This window comes from Pristiophorus japonicus, chromosome 5, assembly GCF_044704955.1.
Source record: "Pristiophorus japonicus isolate sPriJap1 chromosome 5, sPriJap1.hap1, whole genome shotgun sequence".
Lineage (NCBI taxonomy): Eukaryota > Metazoa > Chordata > Chondrichthyes > Pristiophoridae > Pristiophorus > Pristiophorus japonicus.
In genome coordinates, this window is record NC_091981.1 from 8041537 (window position 1) to 8063037 (window position 21501).

General features: G+C 49.8%; 1 protein-coding gene across 1 annotated transcript in view; it reads right to left on the reverse strand.

Moving 5' to 3' along the window:
- Positions 1–211: 211 nt before the first annotated feature.
- Positions 212–21501, reverse strand: part of LOC139264226 (cadherin-6-like) — a 205898-nt gene continuing 184608 nt past the window's right edge. Inside the window, exons 10-11 of the mRNA XM_070880356.1 lie at positions 16954–17205; positions 212–2901 (exon numbers count right to left, since the gene is read on the reverse strand). Coding sequence (XP_070736457.1) covers positions 2411–2901; positions 16954–17205 — 743 coding nt within the window. The 3' untranslated portion in view covers positions 212–2410. The remainder of the gene's footprint in view (positions 2902–16953; positions 17206–21501) is intronic.

Here is a 21501-nt window from a genome sequence, read left to right on the forward strand (position 1 = left end):
CAGCCCTGAAGGTTACATGCGGATGGGCCGAAATGGCCTCCTTCTGCGCTGTAAATTTCTATGTCTCTATTTCCAAGTGAGCATAACGGGACCGTTTTGTTATCCGTACCAGCAAGTAATGTGTCGAGTACAAGTTCTCCATCACAGACCCCTCAAAGGCCTGTGGAAAACAGGCGGCCAGTCTAGCAAAGAAGCCACAGAATGCGAGAGCTTTCTGACCGTAATTAAAACAAGACGACCTGGCAGACACTGCATGGAGGGAGAGCCAATGTGGACGTGTTAGATACAGGTCTGGCTGGAGCTGCAGGTCTGGTTGCTGTACAACTGTTCCCCCAATGCACAATTCAGAGCTCACAAGAGATAATTTAACCAATTTGCACTCTGCTGTTATCGGGTTTTGCCGGCCGGGTGCAGAGGTTGGGAATTTGAGTTCCCGTCAAGATTAAAAAGTGTCAAATTCATCATCATCATCATCGGCAGTCCCTTGGGCTCGGGGATCACTTGCTGCCACACTAAAAACGAGTGCTCAGGTGACTGATGAACTCAAATTTACCCCTCATAGAACTAGCTCTTCAAGGTGACACCGATGGGTCTGAATTTCAACCAACAGGTCGCTCAGCCCTCTTCTCCGACAGGCTCAATTGTACACCAAGTCACACACACCGTCCCAACTCGGAAATGTATCGGCCGTTCCTTCATCGTCGCTGAGTCAAAATCCTGGAACTCCCTCCCTAACAGCACTGTGGGAGCACCTTCACCACACGGGACTGCAGCGGTTCAAGAAGGCGGCTCACCACCACCTTCTCAAGGGGCAATTAGGGATGGGCAATAAATGTCGGCCTTGGCAGCGACGCCCACATCCCATCAACGATTAAAAAAATGATGTGACTTACACACACACCTACTTGATGAAGTAAACCATCTGCCTGCAGCCCACTGATGGTGCAAGTTAGATCTGAGATGGTGTTGCTTTTTAAAAAAAAAAAGCAATTTTTGATCTTAATAATTACATTAACTGAACCCCAGCTCTGTTTCATAATGCTTCGTAATGTTGAAGCAGTGTAAAATGCCTCGTGCCCTGCTCAGAAGGTCAAGTGCGCGTTTGTGGGCTGGCTGGATTTAATTTGCCTCTCGAGTGCAATGCGCACTGACCATTGGTATTGCCGAGTGACACACTGCGACGAATTGCAGGGCCAGGTTCAGTGGGACATTTCACCGGGCAACGTGAGCAGTGTGTTCTGTAACCCTGCTGCCTCCGGGGTTACTCTGAGCAAGCGAAGAATTATTGGCGCTTGCTCGGGAAATGCAAAGTTCTGAAGCTGATTTTAAGTTTTGCAACGGGAGTTGAGCTTAAAAAACCCCCCCAAACTTTGCTGCATCAAACTCTCAACAACACCAAACGGATTAACTTTGTCTTAAAATGCACCTGTAGTGATTCACATCTACACTACGTTAATACAGCCCTGCATACAATATGTATACATCTGTGTATGTTGAATCTAAATTACAGTACAGTACATTGTGAAAGAAACAGTCGACTCGACCACATGTTCAGTTCAAACATCTAATTCACGATTTTTTTTCTTTTACCCAAGGGATGTGCTGGCCAGCAGGGCTTTCGGGCTGTAAACCTGGGAAAAGTCCAGCGAGCTTCTGACTTGGACCAAATTCTTGTCGTTCAGTGGCGCGCAGTGGCATGGACTCTCCGAACCCTTCCCACCTCTTTAGAAAGTGCTGGTTGGCATGGCGCACATTTCGGTGGCATTTCCAAACGAGACGACTTATGATCCGTGTGACGTTCCTTTGCTAATGCGCGATAGTTTTCCTCCTCAGTGGTTCCCATCGTGCTTCCGAGTCAGGAGAGCGGCTTTAATAAGCTTGCAGACCAGAACCTTGCGTCTGTGTCTAAGTAAGGCTTTGCTACCAAATCAGATCTTCATAATTTGCCCCAGGCCACTTTTAAGAACTTGCTCTGTGCACATCCCCATTATTAATACATTTGTTCTATTCCTCTGTGTAGACAGTGTTACCTGTGAAATATTTCTCGACGAGAAACAGAATGAGCGACATAACTTGTGTCTCCACGAGTGCACCGTGGCTAGTGTGGGTGTCTAATGACTGTATAAATTCCAGTAGACATTGAGTTGGGTTCTTGGGGGTGTGTGTGCGGGACGGGAGATGGGGGGGGGAGGGGGGGGGGGGGTTTGCTCATTAAATGAAGCATAAATTACACACTTTTCACGACTGGAACCATTCTGAGACCATGAATATATGGAATAAAGTCCAACAGTTCACAATAAATGTTTTGTCTGGTGGGATAGGTTTCGAAAAAAATGGCCCTTGTGTTTACACAAAGCAACACTCTGTTCTCTCGGTCGCTGAAGTTAAACGGGGGACGGACTTCTCCTTGCTAAGAGTCCCTGTCACTGTCCTCTCCTCCATACATGTCTGAGAGTTTTTTGAACCGCGGTCCCCAGTCACTCAAGTAATCGTAATCCTGGTCTGTCTCTGTGGTGACGGAATCTAACGAGCTGAGCGACTCCGCTATGGAGCCATTTCCTTCGTAGGCGTACGTGGCCAGAGAGTCGTATGGCGGGGCGCTCGGATCCGTATCGTTCTCCTTTAACCTCTGATTGATGAAATCTCTGACGTCGGTGTTGTCCGGCACTGGCGGGATCGGCCGAGGCAGGAGGAAGTTCTCCGGTTTTATGTCCCTGCGCAGCTGGGTGTCTTCGATGACTTCGGGGTTCCTCAGCGTGCTAATGTCGAAGGCCTGCGTGTCTTCCTCGCCGCCTCCTTCGTCATTGTAGCTGACGATGTTGTCCCGGATGTCCTCCTTGGAGATGATGAGCGGCTCTTTCTTCCTCTGCTTCCTCATGGCGGCAAAGAGGACGACAATCACTGAAAGAAATAATGAGAATATCGACTTAGTGCATGTGCTGCCGTGATGTGACCCGCCCCCAACCTCCCCCCCAGGGCTGAACTCGGACGCGGATAGGCCGATTTCTCAACTCCTTTCGGGGCTAAATGGAGCCGTCGGCGGAAAAGGGAAAAAATTCTCGCCCGAAAAGGGGCGATCCACAGGAAGGGCCCCGCGGGCGACCAGAGTCGGTGCCTCATCCAGCCGCGGCACGTGCTTTGTTTTAATTCAAAAGTAAACCCTCCTTTTCTGTTTAGGACACGTGTTGGCATTCTTTATTTTCACTAGCGACCTGACTTGTGTTTAGTGGCTGAATTCTATTAAACATGCCCGCCTCTCCACTAAGGGGCCACGATAAGGTGGATGCAGAGAGGATGTTTCCACTCGTGGGGGGAATTTAGAACTAGGGGACTTAGGGCTCAATTTTCCCCGGTGATTTGTATCGTTTTTTTTTTGGAGCAGGCTGCTTTTTTTTGGCCTAAGTTGAAAATCCCCAGTTTCCCCAATCACTTTGCACCAGAGTAACTAGTTAGTTACGATGTTTTTAGGTCAGTTTTTTTTTTTCCAGCCAAAGGGGGCGTAACCAGCCACCCGCGCCAATTCTGGCCATTTAGGGACGTTTGGCCAGCTGAGAGTTACCCCAGTTGTGCTGCGGCCAGCGTGTGTACCCTCTGCAGAAAAACCTTCCCTAGAATTAAGGAAATTGGCGCAGGTAAGGAAATCGGTGCAGCAGCTGCCCGGACACATGAAAAGAATTGAAAAATACACGCGTACTTAGGCCCCCCCAAAAATCGGGCGTAACTCTTCAAGTACGCCAAAAAAATGCTTTGGGGAAAATTGAGCCCATAGTCTAAGAATAAGGGGCCGCCCATTTAGAACTGAGATGAGGAGGAATTTCTTCTCTCAGACGGTTGTAAATCTGTGGAATTCTCTGCCCCAGAGAGCTGTGGAGGCTGGGACATTGAATATATTTAAGGTGGAGATAGACAGACTTTTGAGCAATAAGTGGGTAAAGGGTTATGGGGAGCGGGCAGGGAAGTGGGATTGAGGCCAGGATCAGATCAGCCGTGATCTTATTGAATGGCAGAGCAGGCTCGAGGGGCCGTATGGCCTATTCCTATTTCTTATGTTCTTAACCATGGGTGCTTCAGGTTTCATGGAATTGAGATTCACCCCCGTGTCATGGAGCTAAATGGTGCCGTTACATGACTTCAAGCAACTTCGAGCAGATGTAGTACTTATCCCAAGCCTATACTGTCTTCTGAAAACAATCGTGAACCAGAATAAAGACACCATGGCAAATGTATTCAAATTCTTAGAGGGATTGACAGGGTAGATGTTGAGAGGATGTTTCCCCCGGGCGGAAAAGTCTCGAACCAGGGGTCTCACAGTCTCAGGATAAGGGGTCGGCCATTTAGGACTGAGATGAGGAGGAATTTCTTCACTCAGAGGGTCGTGAATCTTTGGAACTCTCTACCCCAGAGAGCTGTGGAGGCTGGGTCATTGAATATATTTCAGGCGGAGATAGACAGATTTTTGAACGGTAAGGGAGTAAAGGGTTATGGGGAGCGGGCGGGGAAGTGGAGCTGAGTCCATGATCAGATCAGCCATGATCTTATTGAATGGCGGAGCAGGCTCGATGAATCATTGAGTGTATTCAAGGCTGAGATAGATAGATTTTTGGACTCTAGGGGCATCAAGGAATATGGAGATAAGAACATAAGAAATAGGAGCAGGAGTAGGCCATTTGAGAGGGCAGGAAAGTGTAGTTGAGGTCGAAGATCAGCCACGATCCTATAGAATGGTGGAGCAGGCTCGAGGGGCCAAATGGCCGACTCCTGCTCTGAATTCTTTTGTCTTATGGGCTCACACACCCCATTGTTTGGTAGCCAAGCTCTGCATCTGCTTCAACCAGGAGCTGCTAATTTCGACACAATGACCCCAATTTTTCAGAGTTTAGCAAATTCAGCACTTAAAGGGCTGGTGTTTCTGCTTCAAGGGGAGTTGTCTGCAATTATCCAGGTGAATGCAGAAACTGCTTTGGAAGCATTGCACGTGTGGCGTTGAAAGCCTTCACCTTTGGTGGTTGTTATATCTTCAGTGCAACTCACACTCACAGACACACAGCCTTGAGATGGCAGAACACTCTGGAACTCTAGTCAGGTGAGTTGTTCCCTCTTTATTTGTACACAGCACTGGCTGCAGTGCCACAGGTGGAGCTATATATCTTACACTTCTCCCTCCTTAATGAAGAAGTAATTATAACAAAGTAGTCATCATACATAACTTGCATGGTTATACATAACAAAAGATATCAACTTATTTTGCCATATTTACAAATCAAGCTTAACCACTTGTTTTCTGTTTCGAAGAGGATACCTTCACTCTCGAACAGGACCTTCCAAACATGGTGTTGAATTTAAGCTCATTCGAGGCTGATCCTGAGGAAAGTTTTACAGTGGTGTTGCTGCAATGGACGACGATAGTCCTGCTGGGGTACCATCCGCATGTAAAATCCCAGAAGTGAGCTGCAAGTATGCAGCTTACTCAGTGAGTAGGTGCAATCTCCCGGATCTGAGATACATGGGGGGGGGGACACTCCATAATCTCTCATGGTTGACAGAAAGGTTCAAAGAAGACCATGTACAGAGGTTGATGCTGCTCCCTACATTTTTTTCATGGATTTGTCGTGCGGTGAAGATCACTCGACTGTCCCCAAAAATTTGCCACCATCCTCTGACTGCTTCATGACAACTTGCAAACCGTGATCCTTACCAAGGGATCCACCACAGCCCCAATACAAGGGCAGACCGGGGTCAAGCAAGGCTATGTCATCGCACCAACGCTCTTCTCAATCTTCCTCGCTGCAATGCTTCATCTCATCTCTAACGAGCTGGAGTGGAGTAAATCTACAGGACAAGCGGGAAATTGTTCAACCTCCGACGCCTCCAGTCCAGATCCAAGGTTGTTCCAACCTCTGCCATTGAATTACAATATGCAGATGACGCTTGGGTCTGTGCACACTCGGAGTCCGAACACCAAACCATCGTTGACACCTTCACTGAAGTGTACGAGAGTCTGGGCCTCACATTAAATATCCCCGTAAGACAAAGGTTCTCCACCAACCTGCCCCCACCACACAGTATTGCTCCCCGACTATCAAGAAGATGAAGAAGACATGGGAGGAAATGAGAAATAAGCTCACATGGCATCAGAAGTGCCAAAGGTAACTAGGCAGTGCTGTATATATGAACTCTCCCCTCGTACACGGTATGGGCCGATTTAAATGTTCAGCTGCACCCTCCGGGAGATGAATTGCAAAGAACCATCAGAGCATTTAGCTGTGTCAGCTGTGGCTCAGTGGGCAGCACTCTCGCCTCTGATGCCAGAAGGTTGTGGGTTCAAGTCCCACTCCAGAGACTTCAGCACATAAATCTAGGCTGACACTCCCAGTGCAGTGCTGAGGGAGCGCTGCACTGTTGGAGGGACAGTACTGAGGGAGCGCTGCACTGTCAGAGGTGCCGTCTTTCGGATGAGATGTTAAACCGAGGCCCTGTCTGCTCTCTCAGGTGGACATAAAAGATCCCGTGGCACTATTTCGAAGAAGAGCAGGGGAGTTATCCCCGGGGTCCTGGGGCCAATATTTATCCCTCAATCAGCATAAAGAAACGGATTATCTGATCATTATCACGTTGCTGTGTGTGGGAGCTTGCTGTGTGCCAATTGGCTGCCGCGTTTCCCACATTACAACAGTGACCACACTCCAAAAAGTACTTCATTGGCTGCAAAGCGCTTTGAGGCATCCGATGGTCGTGAAAGGCGCTATATAAATGCAAGTCTTTCATTTTTGGCAACACACCTTCATTTGCCCGAAGCTGCGTGACCTACAGTGGGGTACACCACAACCGTGCGCATAACGCTTCAAATGTCTGCAGCGAAAGTGTATCGGCAGGGAAAAGCACCATCCAAGTTAACGTGAGGAGGCCTGACACTAGGGAGGGAGCGACTATGGACATGGCGGGTGCTCGCGTTCCCATCGGCAGAACCACTGTGACAGGCAGTGGGCCAGCCCTGCTGAGCCAGCTGGCTTAATTTGGAGCACGTAGCCCGTCTCTCATTGGCTGTGAATCTGTAGACGGCATTGGTGAGTTTGGAGGCATTAGCGTTAGTTAATCTACGATGCAGCTGGTGCCTGACTTAGTAGCTGAAAATGGTTTGTGACCTAATTTGGTCGGAGTGCAAATAATAATAACTTTTATTTATACAGGTTGAACCTCCCTTACCCGGAACTCTTGGCCTGTTCTGGATAAGGGATTTTTTCCGGACGAGGGGTGGTCACGTTAAATTGGATGGTACAGTGAATGAGCAAGGGGCCATCGGGGCTGGCTGGCTTGAGGCTGGGAGTGCGGCAGAGAGATCACTGGGGGGTGGATCGGGGGGGGGGGGGGGGGTCAGGCCAGTGATTGCAGGAGGCGGCAACAAGGAAGGACTTCAATTTGTTCGGAGTTCTGCGCATGCGCCACCCGGTGGCCGGGAATGGTTCTGGACAAGGGGTGGTTCTGGATAAGGGAGTTCTGGATCAGGGAGGTTGAACCTGTATAGCGCCTTCAACGCAGTGAAATGTCCCAAGGCGCTTCACAGGAGTGTTATAAGAGATAAAACAAAATAGATACTGACCAGTGAGGGAAAGAGACAGATAGCAGGGGAAGGAAGTGGAGAAAGAAGTCACTGTTTCGGGGCAGAAGTGGCAGCCAGAATGCTCACACAAATAGACACAGGTGTAAAACATTTTTTTAAAAAAGAGAAATTCAATTTACAAGACTCATCCTCTGCTGAAGCCCTCATCCATGCCTCTGTTACCTCTAGACTTGACAATTCCAAATCATTCCTGGCTGGCCTCCCACATTCTACCCTACGTAAACTACAGGTGATCCAAAACTCGGCAACCTGGAGGAGGGGGTTGAAGACAATCTGACACATCAGGGCTGGGAGGGCCATTTGTGGAGCGAGGGTTTCAGAGGATAGTCATTCTGCCGCGAGATAGGGAGCGGGCAGTGGTTGAGGAAAGGGGTGCCGACTGCCCACAGGTCAAGGGAAAGCGAGGAGCGCCAGACTAGAGCAGGAACGTGCAGAGCAAATCGCCCTCTAGAGCGAGTTTGAAGCATCGTCATCCTGTGCGAAGGACAGAGACACTGGGCAGAACCATCATCACAGGCAATCCCTCGGAATCGAGGAACATAAGCACGTAAGAAATAGGAGCAGGAGTAGGACATACGGCCCCTCGAGCCTGCTCCGCCATTTAATACAATCATGGCTGATCTGATCATGGACTCAGCTCCACTTCCCTGCCCGCTCCCAATAACCCCTTATTCCCTTATCGTTTAAGAAACTGTCTATCTCAGTCTTAAATATATTCAATGTCCCAGCTTCCACAGCTCTTTGAGGCAGCGAATTCCACAGATTTACAACTCTCAGAGAAGAAATTTCTCCTCATCTCAGTTTTAAATGGGCGGTCCCTTATTCTAAGATTATGCCCTCTAGTTCGAGTCTCCCCCATCAGTGGAAACATCCTCTCTGCATCCACCTTGTCAAGCCCCCTCATAATCTTATACGTTTCGATAAGATCACCTCTCATTCTTCTGAATTCTAATGAGTAGAGGCCCAACCTACTCAACCTTTCCTCATAAATCAACCTCCTCATCCCCGGAATCAACCGAGTGAACCTTCTCTGAACTGCCTCCAATGCAAGTATATCCTTTCGTAAATATGGAAACCAAAACACAGGAAGACTTGCTTCCACTCTAAAAGTGAGTTCTCAGGTGACTCAACAGTCCAACACGGGAATTACAGTCTCTGTCACAGGTGGGACAGACAGTGGTTGAGGGAAAGGGAGGGTGGGACAGGTTTGCCGCACACTCCTTCCGCTGCCTGCGCTTGCTTTCTGCATGCTCTCAGCGACGAGACTCGAGGTGCCCAGCGCCCTCCGACCATCAAATAAATGATGATAGCATCAAAAACACATGAGGAGGCACAAGGGGAGGAGGGAGGGAGGGAGAGTGTTTAGCAATTCTGTCAGGAATGTAGTCGTATACAAGACTAAGATGAAGGGTTGTGACAAAGGGTCATCGACCCGAAACGTTAACTCTGTTTCTCTCTCCACAGATGCTGCCTGACCAGCTGAGTTTTCCAGCATTTTCTGTTTTTATTTCAGATTCCAGCATCCGCAGTATTTCGTTTTTGCGTTGGTAAATGAGGCTGGATGGTTAGAGAGGTGGAGCACCGTCGTTTGCAATCTAGACCGAGCCGCGAATGCTTTATTTGACCCTCGCGTGATAAAGTGCAACATCCCCACTGACACCTGGGAGCCCCTGGCCAAAGACCGTGCTAAGTGGAGGAAGTGCATCCGGGAGGGCGCTGAGCACCTCGAGTCTCGTCACCGAGAGCATGCAGAAATCAAGCGCGGGCAGCGGAAGGAGCGTGCGGCAAACCAGACTCCCCACCCACCCTTTCCTTCAACCACTGTCTGTCCCACCTGTGACAGGGACTGTGGCTCTCGTATTGGACTGTTCAGCCACCTAAGGACTCATTCTAAAAGTGGAAGCAAATCTTCCTCGATTCCGAGGGACTGCCTGTGATGATGATGAGGGATAGGGATAGGTTAAAGACTGGGAAAAGATAATGGAAGAGGAGGTCCATATGGGAACCAACAATATAGGAAAAGGAAAAGGCTGAAGTAGTGGCAAAAGGAGTTTTGGAGATTCGGAAACCAGTTGTGGTGCAGGACTTCAAGGGTGGTACAGGGCAGGTTTTCATCTTCACGGCTCGGGACGATAATGTGGTGCAGAAAATTGTTGCCCGTTACAGAAAAAAGACTTGCATTTATATAGCGCCTTTCTTGACCACCGGACGTCGCAAAGCGCTTTACAGCCAATGAAGTATATTTAAAGTGCAGTCACTTTAATGTGGGAAACGCGGCTCCCACAAACAACAATGTGATAATGACACAGATAATCTGTTTTTAGTGATGTTGATTGAGGGATAAATATTGGCCCCAGGACACCGGGGATAACTCCCCTGCTCTTCTTCAAAATAGTGCCGTGGGATCTTTTACGTCCGCCTGAGAGAGCAGACGGGGCCTCGCTTTAATGTCTCATCCAAAAGACGGCACCTCCGACAGTGCGGCACTCCCTCAGCACTGCACTGGAGGGTCAGCCTAGATTTATGTGCTCAAGTCCCTGGAGTGGGTCTTGAACCCACAACCTTCTGACTCAGAGGTGAGTGTGACACAGCTGACCCTTGAACCAGCCTGATTGTCATTTCTTTGATTTCAATGGAATGAAGCACAGGTTGATTCTACAATGGACGAGCGATTTGCTCCACTAGAGAAGAATCTACACCGTAATCTCCGGATATTCCTCCAACCACATGCATGGCTATTTCCACCTCCGTAACATCGCCCGTCTCCGCCCCTGCCTCAGCTCATCTGCTGCTGAAACCCTCATCCATGCCTTTGTTAGCTCTAGACTTGACTATTACAGCGCACTCCTGGCTCCTGGCGCACTCCTCCCGCATTCCACCTTACGTAAACTGGAGGTGATCCAAAACCCGGTGTCCTAACTCGCACCAAGTCCCGCTCACCCATCACCCCCTGTGCTCGCTGCCCCGTGTCCTAACTCGCACCAAGTCCCGCTCACCCATCACCCCCTGTGCTCGCTGCCCCACGTCCTAACTCACACCAAGTCCCGCTCACCCATCACCCTCTGTGCTCGGTGCCCCGTGCCCTAACTCGCACCAAGTCCCACTCACCCATCGCCCCCTGTGCTCGGTGCCCCGTGCCCTAACTCGCACCAAGTCCCACTCACCCATCACCCCCTGTGCTCACTGCCCCGTGCCCTAACTCGCACCAAGTCCCACTCACCCATCACCCCCTGTGCTCGGTGCCCCGTGCCCTAACTCGCACCAAGTCCCACTCACCCATCACCCTATGTGCTCACTGCCCCGTGCCCTAACTCGCACCAAGTCCCACTCACCCATCACCCCCTGTGCTCACTGCCCCGTGCCCTAACTCGCACCAAGTCCCACTCACCCATCACCCCCTGTGCTCGGTGCCCCGTGCCCTAACTCGCACCAAGTCCCGCTCACCCATCACCCCCTGTGCTCGGTGCCCCGTGCCCTAACTCGCACCAAGTCCCGCTCACCCATCACCCCCTGTGCTCGCTGACCTACATTGGCTCCCGGTTAAGCAACGCCTCGAATTCAAATTGTCATCCTTGTTTACAAATCCCTCCATGGCCCTCGCCCCCTCCCTATCTCTGTAATCTCCTCCAGCCCCACAACCCCCCGAGCTGTCTGCACTCCTCTAATTCTGCCCTCCTGAGCATCCCTGATTATAATCGCTCCACCATCGGTGGCCGTGCCTTCTGTTGCCTGGGCCCCAAGCTCTGGAACTCCCTCCCTAAACCTCTCCACCTCTCTACCTCTCTTTCCTCCTTCAAGACGCTCCTTAAAACCTACCTCTTTGACCAAGTTTTTGGTCACCTGCGCTAATTTCTTATGTGGTTCTCTGTCAAATTCATTTGTTTTGTCTTAAAACACTCCTGTGAAGCACCTACGTTATAGACGATTTACTACGTTAAAGGCGCTATATAAATACAAGTTGTTGTAGGGAAGGACTGGAAGATAAGGGAGCTCAACATGTAGCTAAAGGGTTGCTGTCACGTATCTTACGTGGCTTTGGCACCAGTTCTGAGGTCGATGGGAGCGATTCTGCAACGATGGGCTATGTCTGAACAGAAGGGGAGCTAATGAATGGGCAAAAGACACATATGGGGAAGTCATTTAAATTAGGAAGGAAATGGGAGCAGGCAGTCAGACGGTAAGCACTTGTACTGAAGGTCGAATTAGATGAAATTTTATGCAGAAGGAATAAAGGGAGTCGGAGAAAAATTAAAATGGCCAGTTCTGCTGTGACTACACGATAAAACATTTCAGGAAGATTTCCCATGTTCCTTATTTCCAGCTAAATGGTTAAGCGACTTGATTAGAATTACTGATCAGAGGAAATCTTGCCACTTTATTTACATTGTTACTCATACGTCGTGGCCCGAGGTCACCCTCCCCCGACTCTCCGTCAACCTGCTTCTCATAGTTGGGTCACAGCTCATGGGGAAAAAAGCCTAAAATGCTTTGTCCTATGTGAGCCTCTTTCTAATCCCTGCTTAATGTCTCGAGCGGCAATCAGTGTTCCTCTTGTGTTCGGATGGTCCCAAGACCATCAGCGGGCCGGAGCCACTGCAGGGAGCAGCGCGTGCTGCTGCAGGAGGGCGACGGCTGACTGCAGCGAGGGCAGGTACAGCAGGAGCGGCGAGGTCGGGGCGAAGGAGCGGCAAGAGTTTGTAGAGCGATAGGCGAGGGCCCAGGGGCAGCACGGGCCCAGCCCACACTGTGCGATATGTGTGTGCACTGGGTCCGTGCAGCAGAGCTGGTCTCCAGTCGTCCTGGTTAACCCTTTGCCACTGGACCAAGACCCAGCTCTGTCAAGCCCGTGTGGTGGCTGGTGTGCGACGGTCACCACACGTTAAAAAAATCCACGCACAGGGCATCTTCCACCCTTCAGGATGTAGTTTGGGATCCGGAATATCATTGAAACGCCTGTGAACACCTCCATTTTGGCGTGGAAGCAAGTCATCCACATTTCGAGGAACCGCCTATGATGATGATGTGTTCAGATCGATTCTGCCAAGTTGTCTGTCCCTTGCCGCTGGACATTGTCATTTCAGACGTTGGGCTGTGCCATCCAGTCTTTCCATCCCAAATATCCCAAGGCAAAAAAGGCCACATTATAGAGCAAAATTCTAAAGGGGCAAAGTGTGTTAAAAAGGCAAGCCTGAAGGCTCTGTGCCTCAATGCGAGGAGTATTCGGAATAAGGTGGACGAATTAACTGCGCAGATAGCAGTTAACGGATATGATGTGATTGGCATCACGGAGACATGGCTCCAGGGTGACCAAAGCTGGGAACTCAACATCCAGGGGTATTCAACATTTAGGAAGGATAGACAGAAAGGAAAAGGAGGTGGGGTGGCGTTGCTGATTAAAGAGGAAATTAATGCAATAGTAAGGAAGGACATTAGCTTGGATGATGTGGAATCGGTATGGGTGGAGCTACGGAATACCAAAGGGCAGAAAACACTAGTGGGAGTTGTGTACAGACCATCAAACAGTTGTAGTGAGGTTGTGGACAGCATCAAACAAGAAATTAGGGATGCGTGCAATAAAGGTACAGCAGTTATCATGGGTGACTTTAATCTACATATAGATTGGGCTAACCAAACTGGTAGCAATGCGGTGGAGGAGGATTTCCTGGAGTGTATTAGGGAGGGTTTTCTAGACCACTATGTCAAGGAACCAACTAGAGGGCTGGCCATCCTAGACTGGGTGATGTGTAATGAGAAAGGGCTAATTAGGAATCTTGTTGTGCGAGGCCCCTTGTGGAAGAGTGACCATAATATGGTAGAATTCTTTATTAAGATGGAGAGTGACACAGTTAATTCAGGGACTAGGGTCCTGAACTTAAGGAAAGGTAACTTTGATGGTATGAGACGTGAATTGGCTAGAATAGACTGGTGAGTGATATTTAAAGGGTTGACAGTGGATAGGCAATGGCAAACATTTAAAGATCACATGGATGAACTTCAACAATTGTACATCCCTGTCTGGGATTTAAAAATAAAATGTGGAAGGTGGCTCAACCGTGGCGAACAAGGGAAATTAAGGATAGTGTTAAATCCAAGGAAGAGGCTTATAAATTGGCCAAAAAAGCAGCAAACCTGAGGACTGGGAGAATTTTGTAATACATCAGAGGAGGACAAAGGGTTTAATTAGGAGGGGGAAAAATAGAGTATGAGAGGAAGCTTGCTGGGAACATAAAAACTGACTGCAAAAACTTCTATAGATATGTGAAGAGAAAAAGATTAGCGAAAACAAGCGTAGGTCCCTTGCAGTAAGATTCAGGTGACTTTATAATGGGGAACAAAGAAATGGCGGACCAGTTAAACAAATACTTTGGTTCTGTCTTCATGAAGGAAGACACAAATAACCTTCCGGAAATACTAGCGAACCGAGGGTCTAGTGAGAAGGAGGAACTGAAGGAAATCCTTATTAGCGGGAAATTTGTTAGGGAAATTGATGGGACTGAAGGCTGATAAATCCCCGAGGCCTGATAGTCTGCATCCCAGAGTACTTAAGGAGGTAGCCCTAGAAATAGTGGATGCATTGGTGATCATTTTCCAACAGTCTATCGACTTTGGATCAGTTCCGTTAAACTGGAGGGTAGCTAGTGTAACAATACTTTTTAAGAAAGGAGGGAGAGAAAAGGTGGGTAATTATAGACCGGTTAGCCTGACATCAGTAATAGAGAAAATGTTGGAATCAATTATTAAAGATGAAATAGCTGCACATTTGGAAAGCAATGATGGGATCGGTCCAAGTCAGCATGGATTTATGAAAGGGAAATCATGGTTTACAAATCTTCTAGATATTTTGAGGATGTAACTGGTAGAGTGGACAAGGGAGAACCAGTGGATGTGGTGTAATTGGACTTTCAAAAGGCTATTGACAAGGTCCCACACAAGAGATTGGTGTGCAAAATTAAAGCACATGGTATTGGGGGTAATGTACTCACGTGGATAGAGAACTGGTTGGCAGACAGGAAGCAGAGAGTCGGGATAAATGGGTCCTTTTCAGAATGGCAGTGACTAGTGGGGTACCGCAGGGTTCAGTGCTGGAACCCCAGCTATTTACAATATACATTAATGATTTGGATGAGGGAATTGAGTTTGCAGATGATACTAAGCTGGGTTGCAGTGTTAGCTGTGTGGAGGATGCTAAAAGGCTGCAGGGTGACTTGGGCAGGTTAGGTGAGTGGGCAAACGCGTGGCAGATGCAGTATAATGTGGATAAATGTGAGGTTATCCACTTTGGTGGCAAGAACACGAAGGCAGAATATTATCTGAATGGTGGCAGATTAGGAAAAGGGGAGGTGCAACGAGACCTGGGTGTCATGGTTCATCAGTCATTGAAAGTTGGCATGCAGGTACAGCAGGCGGTGAAGGCGGCAAATGGTATGTTGGCCTTCATAGCTAGGGGATTTGAATATAGGAACAGGGAGGTCTTACTGCAGTTGTACAGGGCCTTAGTGAGGCCTCACCTGCAATATTGTGTTCAGTTGAGGGAGTGCAGCGAAGGTTCACCAGACTGATTCCCGGCATGGCAGGACTGACGTATGAGGCGAGACTGGATCGACTGGGCCTGTATTCACTGGAGTTTAGAAAGATGAGAGGGGATCTCATAGAAACGTATAAAATTCTGACGGGACTGGACAGGTTAGATGCAGGAAGAATGTTCCCTATGTTGGGGAGGTCCGGAACCAGGGGACATAGTCTAAGGATAAGAGCTAAGCCATTTAGGACTGAGATGAGGAGTAACATTTTCACCTACAGAGTTGTTAACCTGTGGAATTCCCTACTGCAGAGAGTTGTTGATGCCAGTTCATTGGATATATTCAAGAGGGAGTTAGATATGGCCCTTACGGCTAAGGGGATCAAGGGGTATGGAGAGAAAGCATGAGGGAATGATCAGCCATGATCTTATTGAATGGCGGTGAAGACTCGAAGGGCCGAATGGCCTACTCCTGGACCTATTTTCTATGTTTCCACAAGATTGCCCGAGGGTAGAGTGGGCGCTAATGCCTGCCAACAAATTGCCCCTGGAGGTTTGCGAGTGTCTGGCCTTGGCATCGCCGCGCCCCGCGATTAGCGCCCCGGTCTGCCGCGCAACGGGCGATGACATCATCGCCGTACGCGCCGACACCTCACCGCCCTGCGGTGACCCCTTAACGCCCCGCAGCTCGCAAAGCTGGCGTGCACCCCGCTATCGGGACGCTGTTTAAAGGGGGGGGGGTGAGGGGCCTACAGCGCCTCGGGCCGCCATCTTTTCCCCATCGGCCGACTCGCGGGTTGATTCGATGGTGGCCAGCTCTCCCGCTGCCCTGGTGGTGCAGTGGGGGCGGCCAACGGGCCGTGTACAGAGCGGGCAGCCCTCCCGTTTAATGGAAGGGAAGAGGCGTTGTAGCGCATCAAGCGCTAGGTGGAGCCTCCGTGTAGCGCTGGAATCAGTGCCGCGCTACCCCACCGGGACTGACCCCAAATAACATAAGAAGTAGGAGCAGGAGTCGGCCATTCGGCCCCTCGAGCCTGCTCCGCCATTCAATACGATCATGGCCGATCTGATCATGGACTCAGCTCCACTTCCCCGCCCGCTCCCCCTAACCCTTCACTCCCTTATCGTTCAAAAATCAGTCCATCTCCACCTTAAATATATTCAATGACCCAGCCTCCACAGCTCTCTGGGGCAGAGAATTCCTCAGATTTACAACCCTCTGAGAGAAGAAATTCCTCCTCATCTCCATTTTAAATGGGCGGCGCCTTATTCTGAGACTATATTCCCACACAAGGGGAAACATCCTCTCTGCACCTTGTCAAGCCCCCTCCTCATCTATGTTTCAAAAAGATCATCTCTCAGTCTTCTAAACGCCAATGTGTATAGGCCCAACCTGCTCAACCTATCCTCATAAGTCAACCCCCTCATCTCTGGAATCAACCGAGTGAACCTTCTCTGAACAGCCTCCAATGCAAGTATATCCTTCCTTAAATACGGAGACCAAAACTGGACGCAGTACTCCAGGTGTGGCCTCACCAATACCCTGTACAGTTGTAGCAGGACTTCCCTACTTTTATACTCCATCCCCCTTTGTGGGGCGGTGGGCCCAGTTCCACGTTAGGGGGGGGGGGGGGCGGGCGGTGTGGTACTTCCAGGCCGGGCGTTAAAAGTTTGAGATGATGGCCGATCACTTACCACCGAGAAGAACAAGGGCAGCAGGCGCACGAACGCTCTCCTTGCCAGCGATGCCCACGTTCCCGCGAACGGATATCAACTGCAATAAGAGCGCGATTGATTTAAAAGCGGAAACGCTTACCGAGCAGGATGATGATGCACAGGAGAATGGCGATGAGGGCTCCGGTACTGAGGCCGGGGGGAAGAATCATAGCTTCAGTGTTGCAGGACTGCATCGTGCCGTCGCTGTCACAGGCACACACTCTGATCAGCAAAGTGTCCGTGCTGCTCTGAATCGGATACTCCTTGTCGGAGATCAGAATGGGCAGAAGGTAGATGCTCATTTCTTGACGGCTAAATCCGCCTCTTCTCGTCAGAATTGCTGCTGTGTTATCTGAAAATAATACGAAAGGTTCAAATGGTTATTTTGCGTGTTTTCTCCCTCCCCCCGCGTCTCCCCACCCCACCCCCTGACCTTCTTTCACAAGATGGCAAAACGGAAAGACTGAAAACTCACCAGCTGTTCCTACGAAATGCAGACATATTGGGGGAGAAATTGGGGTTGTTTGCAAATGACTTTTCACCCGGGTTGTGGCACCGCTCGCGACTCCCGCTAAATTCCCCCGGGGGGGTTCAGCGTAACCGATAGCACACCTCACCCCACCTCCCCCCACCACCCGCTCCGCTATACTGCCGATGACGACAGCGTCGCCGTAAGCAGAGACCTGTTTTCGCCCCGGAGCAAAAATTCAGCGGTGCCCCCCTCCCTCAGGCCAAGGCGATGAATAGCGGCGGCTTCAAGGGGTGCGCGTACCGGGCTACGGGCCGCTCGTGGGCGCGAGTTAAAGGTGAGGCGGCATGCACATGGTGTAAAGTGGGGATCCGTGCCGCGATCACTCAGCCTGGGGGCGGTGGGGTGGGGGGGGGCACTCCGCTTGAGCTGATGTCATGGCAACCCCCGCTCGCCCCGGTCCTCCAGCTAGGGACCCGCATGGTCGGCAACCCCATGACCCTCCCCGTTAACGGAGCGGAGTGCCCCTTTCTACGCGGCAGCGCTGCCCGTCCCAGCGTGTAGCGCCGCGCCCCGTCTCCGTGTGCCTCCGCCCCGCTCGCGCCCCACAGGGGGAGAGGGGCGCGTTATTTTTGCGCTCCACTCGCTCTCGGGGGCGTTAACCCCAATTTCGCAAGGGGGTGGGCGGGACTTTTGCGCCTGCCGCAGGAACTCCCGCCTCACGGCTGATACGGCCCCCAAACGGCGCGCTACGCAATTTCCCCGCCCCCACCCCCCCAACCCGCCATTGTTTAATCCTTTAGCAATTGGTCGCCTCCTTATTGACCACTCTTCATGCATTACTCTTCAAACCTTTCATCCGGCTGACATGAGATGACTGGCCCGCGGTGGGGATAACACTTTTACAATGCACAGAGATTCTTTGTTCCAACAAAACGAGCTTCCTGTTAAAATAGACAGAATAGACCATTGGGAAAGCGTAACGGGCGAGATCTGTAGCAGCGCATGGTCACATTTGTTTCTCGAAGGAGAGAATGAGCGGACCACAGGTCTGAGGATGAGCCACCTTGGGAATGGACACACTCTCCTGAACGTAAGGTCATGTGGGTGGCTAACGCCTCAGGACAGGCGAATTAGTCGGGGAGAGTAATGCATGTTTCTGGAGGGGGAGAAAGTTGGGGTGGTGTCATCATCATAGGCAGTCCCTCGGAATCGAGGAAGACTTGCTTCCACTCTTAAAATGGGTCCCTAGGTGGCTGAACAGTCCAATACGAGAGCCACAGTCCCTGTCACAGGTGGTGTAACTTTCTGGTGGGTGAGATAAGAACATAAGAAATAGGAGCAGGAACAGGCCACACGGCCGCTCGAGCCTGCTCCGCCATTCAATAAGATCACGGCTGATCTTCCACCTCAACTCCACTTTCCCGCCCGATCCCCATATCCCTTGAGAGTCCAAAAATCTATCGATCTCAGCCTTGAATATACTCAACGACTCAGCATCCACAGCTCTCTGGGGCAGAGAATTCCAAAGATTCACCACCCTCTGAGTGAAGAAATTCCTCCTCATCTCAGTCCTAAATGGCCGACCCCTTATCCTGAGACTGTGACCCCTGGTTCTAGACTCTCCAGCCCGGGGGAAACATCCTCCCTGCATCTACCCTGTCAAGCCCTGTAAGAATATACGAGAAAGCTACATGCACTGAACAAGACACAAGTGCGCTATGCCTTCGAGATTGTGTCACTGCTGCTAACTCCAGCCTGCGTTTTAAGCATGAGATTTATAAAGGATATCATGCAGAGACATTAGATTGATCTGTGCCATTCTTTCCTGCAGAAAATTGCTGAAACCTGCTTGATATTCCCAGTTTAATTCCCAAGGTCTCTCTTTTTGGCATACTGTGTGTAGATTGCAGTCTGCATGTGCCATCTGAGTCAAATTTATATTTTATAAAGACTGAACTGAGAGTCACAATGGTGAGAGTTCACGTCAGACCATCTGTTGCCCTTTATCTGAAAGCTGACATCAGACTGATCTAGGGAATTAATAAAGGCCATAATTGGAAGATTCTGAAAAGGCTAAAATTAATTATTCCGAGGCTAAGAATAAACTCTGCCTCGTTTCCACATGAATTATACTTGTTATATACACATCCAGGATCACAACACAACAATTAGGACCAGGAGTAGGCCACATGGCCCCTCGAACCTGCTCCACCATTCAATGAGATCACAGCTGATCATCGACCTCAACTCCACTTTCCCGCCCAATCCCCATATCCCTCGATTTTCCCCTTGAGTCCAAAAATCTATCGATCTCAGCCTTGAATATACTCAACGACTCAGCATCCACAGCCCTCTGGGGGTAGAGAATTCCAAAGATTCTGAGTGAAGAAATTCCTCCTCATCTCAGTCTTACACTTGACTACTCCAACGCGCTCCTGGCCGGGCCCCCCACATTCTACCCTACGTAAACTAGAGGTGATCCCAAACTCGGCTGCCCCGTGTCCTAACTCGCACCGAGTCCCGCTCGCCCATCACTCTCCTGTGCTCGCTGACTCTCCCCGAGATGTCTGCGCTCCTCTAATTCTGTCCTCCTGAGCATCCCTGATTATAATCGCTCCACCATCGGTGGCCGTGCCTTCAGCTGCCTGGGCCCCAAGTTCTGGAACTCCCTCCCTAAACCTCTCCGCTTCTCTACCTCTCTGAAGACGCTCCTTAAAACCTACCTCTTTGACCAAGCTTTTGGTCACCTGCGCTAATTTCTACTTGTGTGTCAAATTTTTTATCTGATAATACTCCTGTGAAGCGCCTTGGGATGTTTCACTATGTTAAAGGTGCTATATAAATACACGTTGTTGTTCAATAGATGACTTGTTATGTATGTATGCCAATGATGTAATGATGTACTGTAACACCAAACCTGTACACCAGAGGGTGCTGCTGCTGGAGACCTAAGGGACACCTGCACACTGCAGGTAACCCAGTATAAAAGGGAGCTCACCTCTTGGTGTCCTCACTCTAGGAGCTGCAAATAAAGGACGACAGTCTGTACAGTTCAAGTACCATACCCCTGCCTCGTGGAGTCATTAACAGAGTGCCCACACACACAGTACGACCCATCATCCTGAGACTGTGACCCCTAGTTCTAGACTCTCCAACCAGGGCGAAACATCCTCTCAACATCTGCCCTCAGAATCTTGTATGTTTCAATGAGATCATCTCTCATTCGTCTAAACTCCAGAGCGTATAAGCCCAACCTACTCAATCTCTCCTCGTAGGAGAACCCCTTCATCCCAGGAATCAATAACTCAATGTTTTACATCTTCTTACCAGCCACATGATCAAGGAACCTCCTTGTTTTAAACTGACTGACATCATCCAGTTCACAGTGTGGAAACCGCGGGTGTTTTGCACACAATTCACTGGTAAACACAAAACCCAGGTCGATGTTGCCTGTAATTTTTTTTCCCTTCAAGCTTCTCTGGAATTCCCTTTGGATTTACTAGTGACTACCTTATATTTATGGCCTCTCTATCCTCCCCAATTTTAAGGTTTTCCACCTTCGTTCTGGATTCACCTCCCCGCCGTCCCACCATCCCACCCCCGCCCGACCCGAGGAAATAGTTCTCCTCTATCTACCTCAATCAACGTAACAAAAAAACAGATTATCTGGGTCATTATCACATCGCTGTCTGTGGGAGCTTGCTGTGCGCAAATTAGCTGCCGCGTTTCCCACATTACAACAGCGACTACACCCCAAAAGTACTTCATTGGTTGTTGTTATGCTCAGAATAACTCCACAAGACTGTATGCTGTAAGCTCAAACTGTTGTGACCTTGGTCTCTTTAATGTAACTCCAGAGTGAGGTGGCATCATGGTCGACTACCTTTTATACCTGCTTGCCCAAGGTGTGCAGGTGAACCCTTGGGTCTCCCACAGGTGCGCCCCCTGGTGGCAAGTCTTACACACTAGTAAAGTTTACATACATAACAGTTGTAAAGGGCTTTAAGATGTCCGGTGGTCTTGAATTCGCTCTGTAAACTCCTCCGCCTCTCTACCTCTCTCCCTGCTCCTTAAAGAAGCTCAGTCGTTGAGTATTTTCAAGTTGGAGAGCGATAGATTTTTCGATATTAAGGGAATCAAGGGATATGGGGATCGGGCGGGAAAGTGGATCGAAGA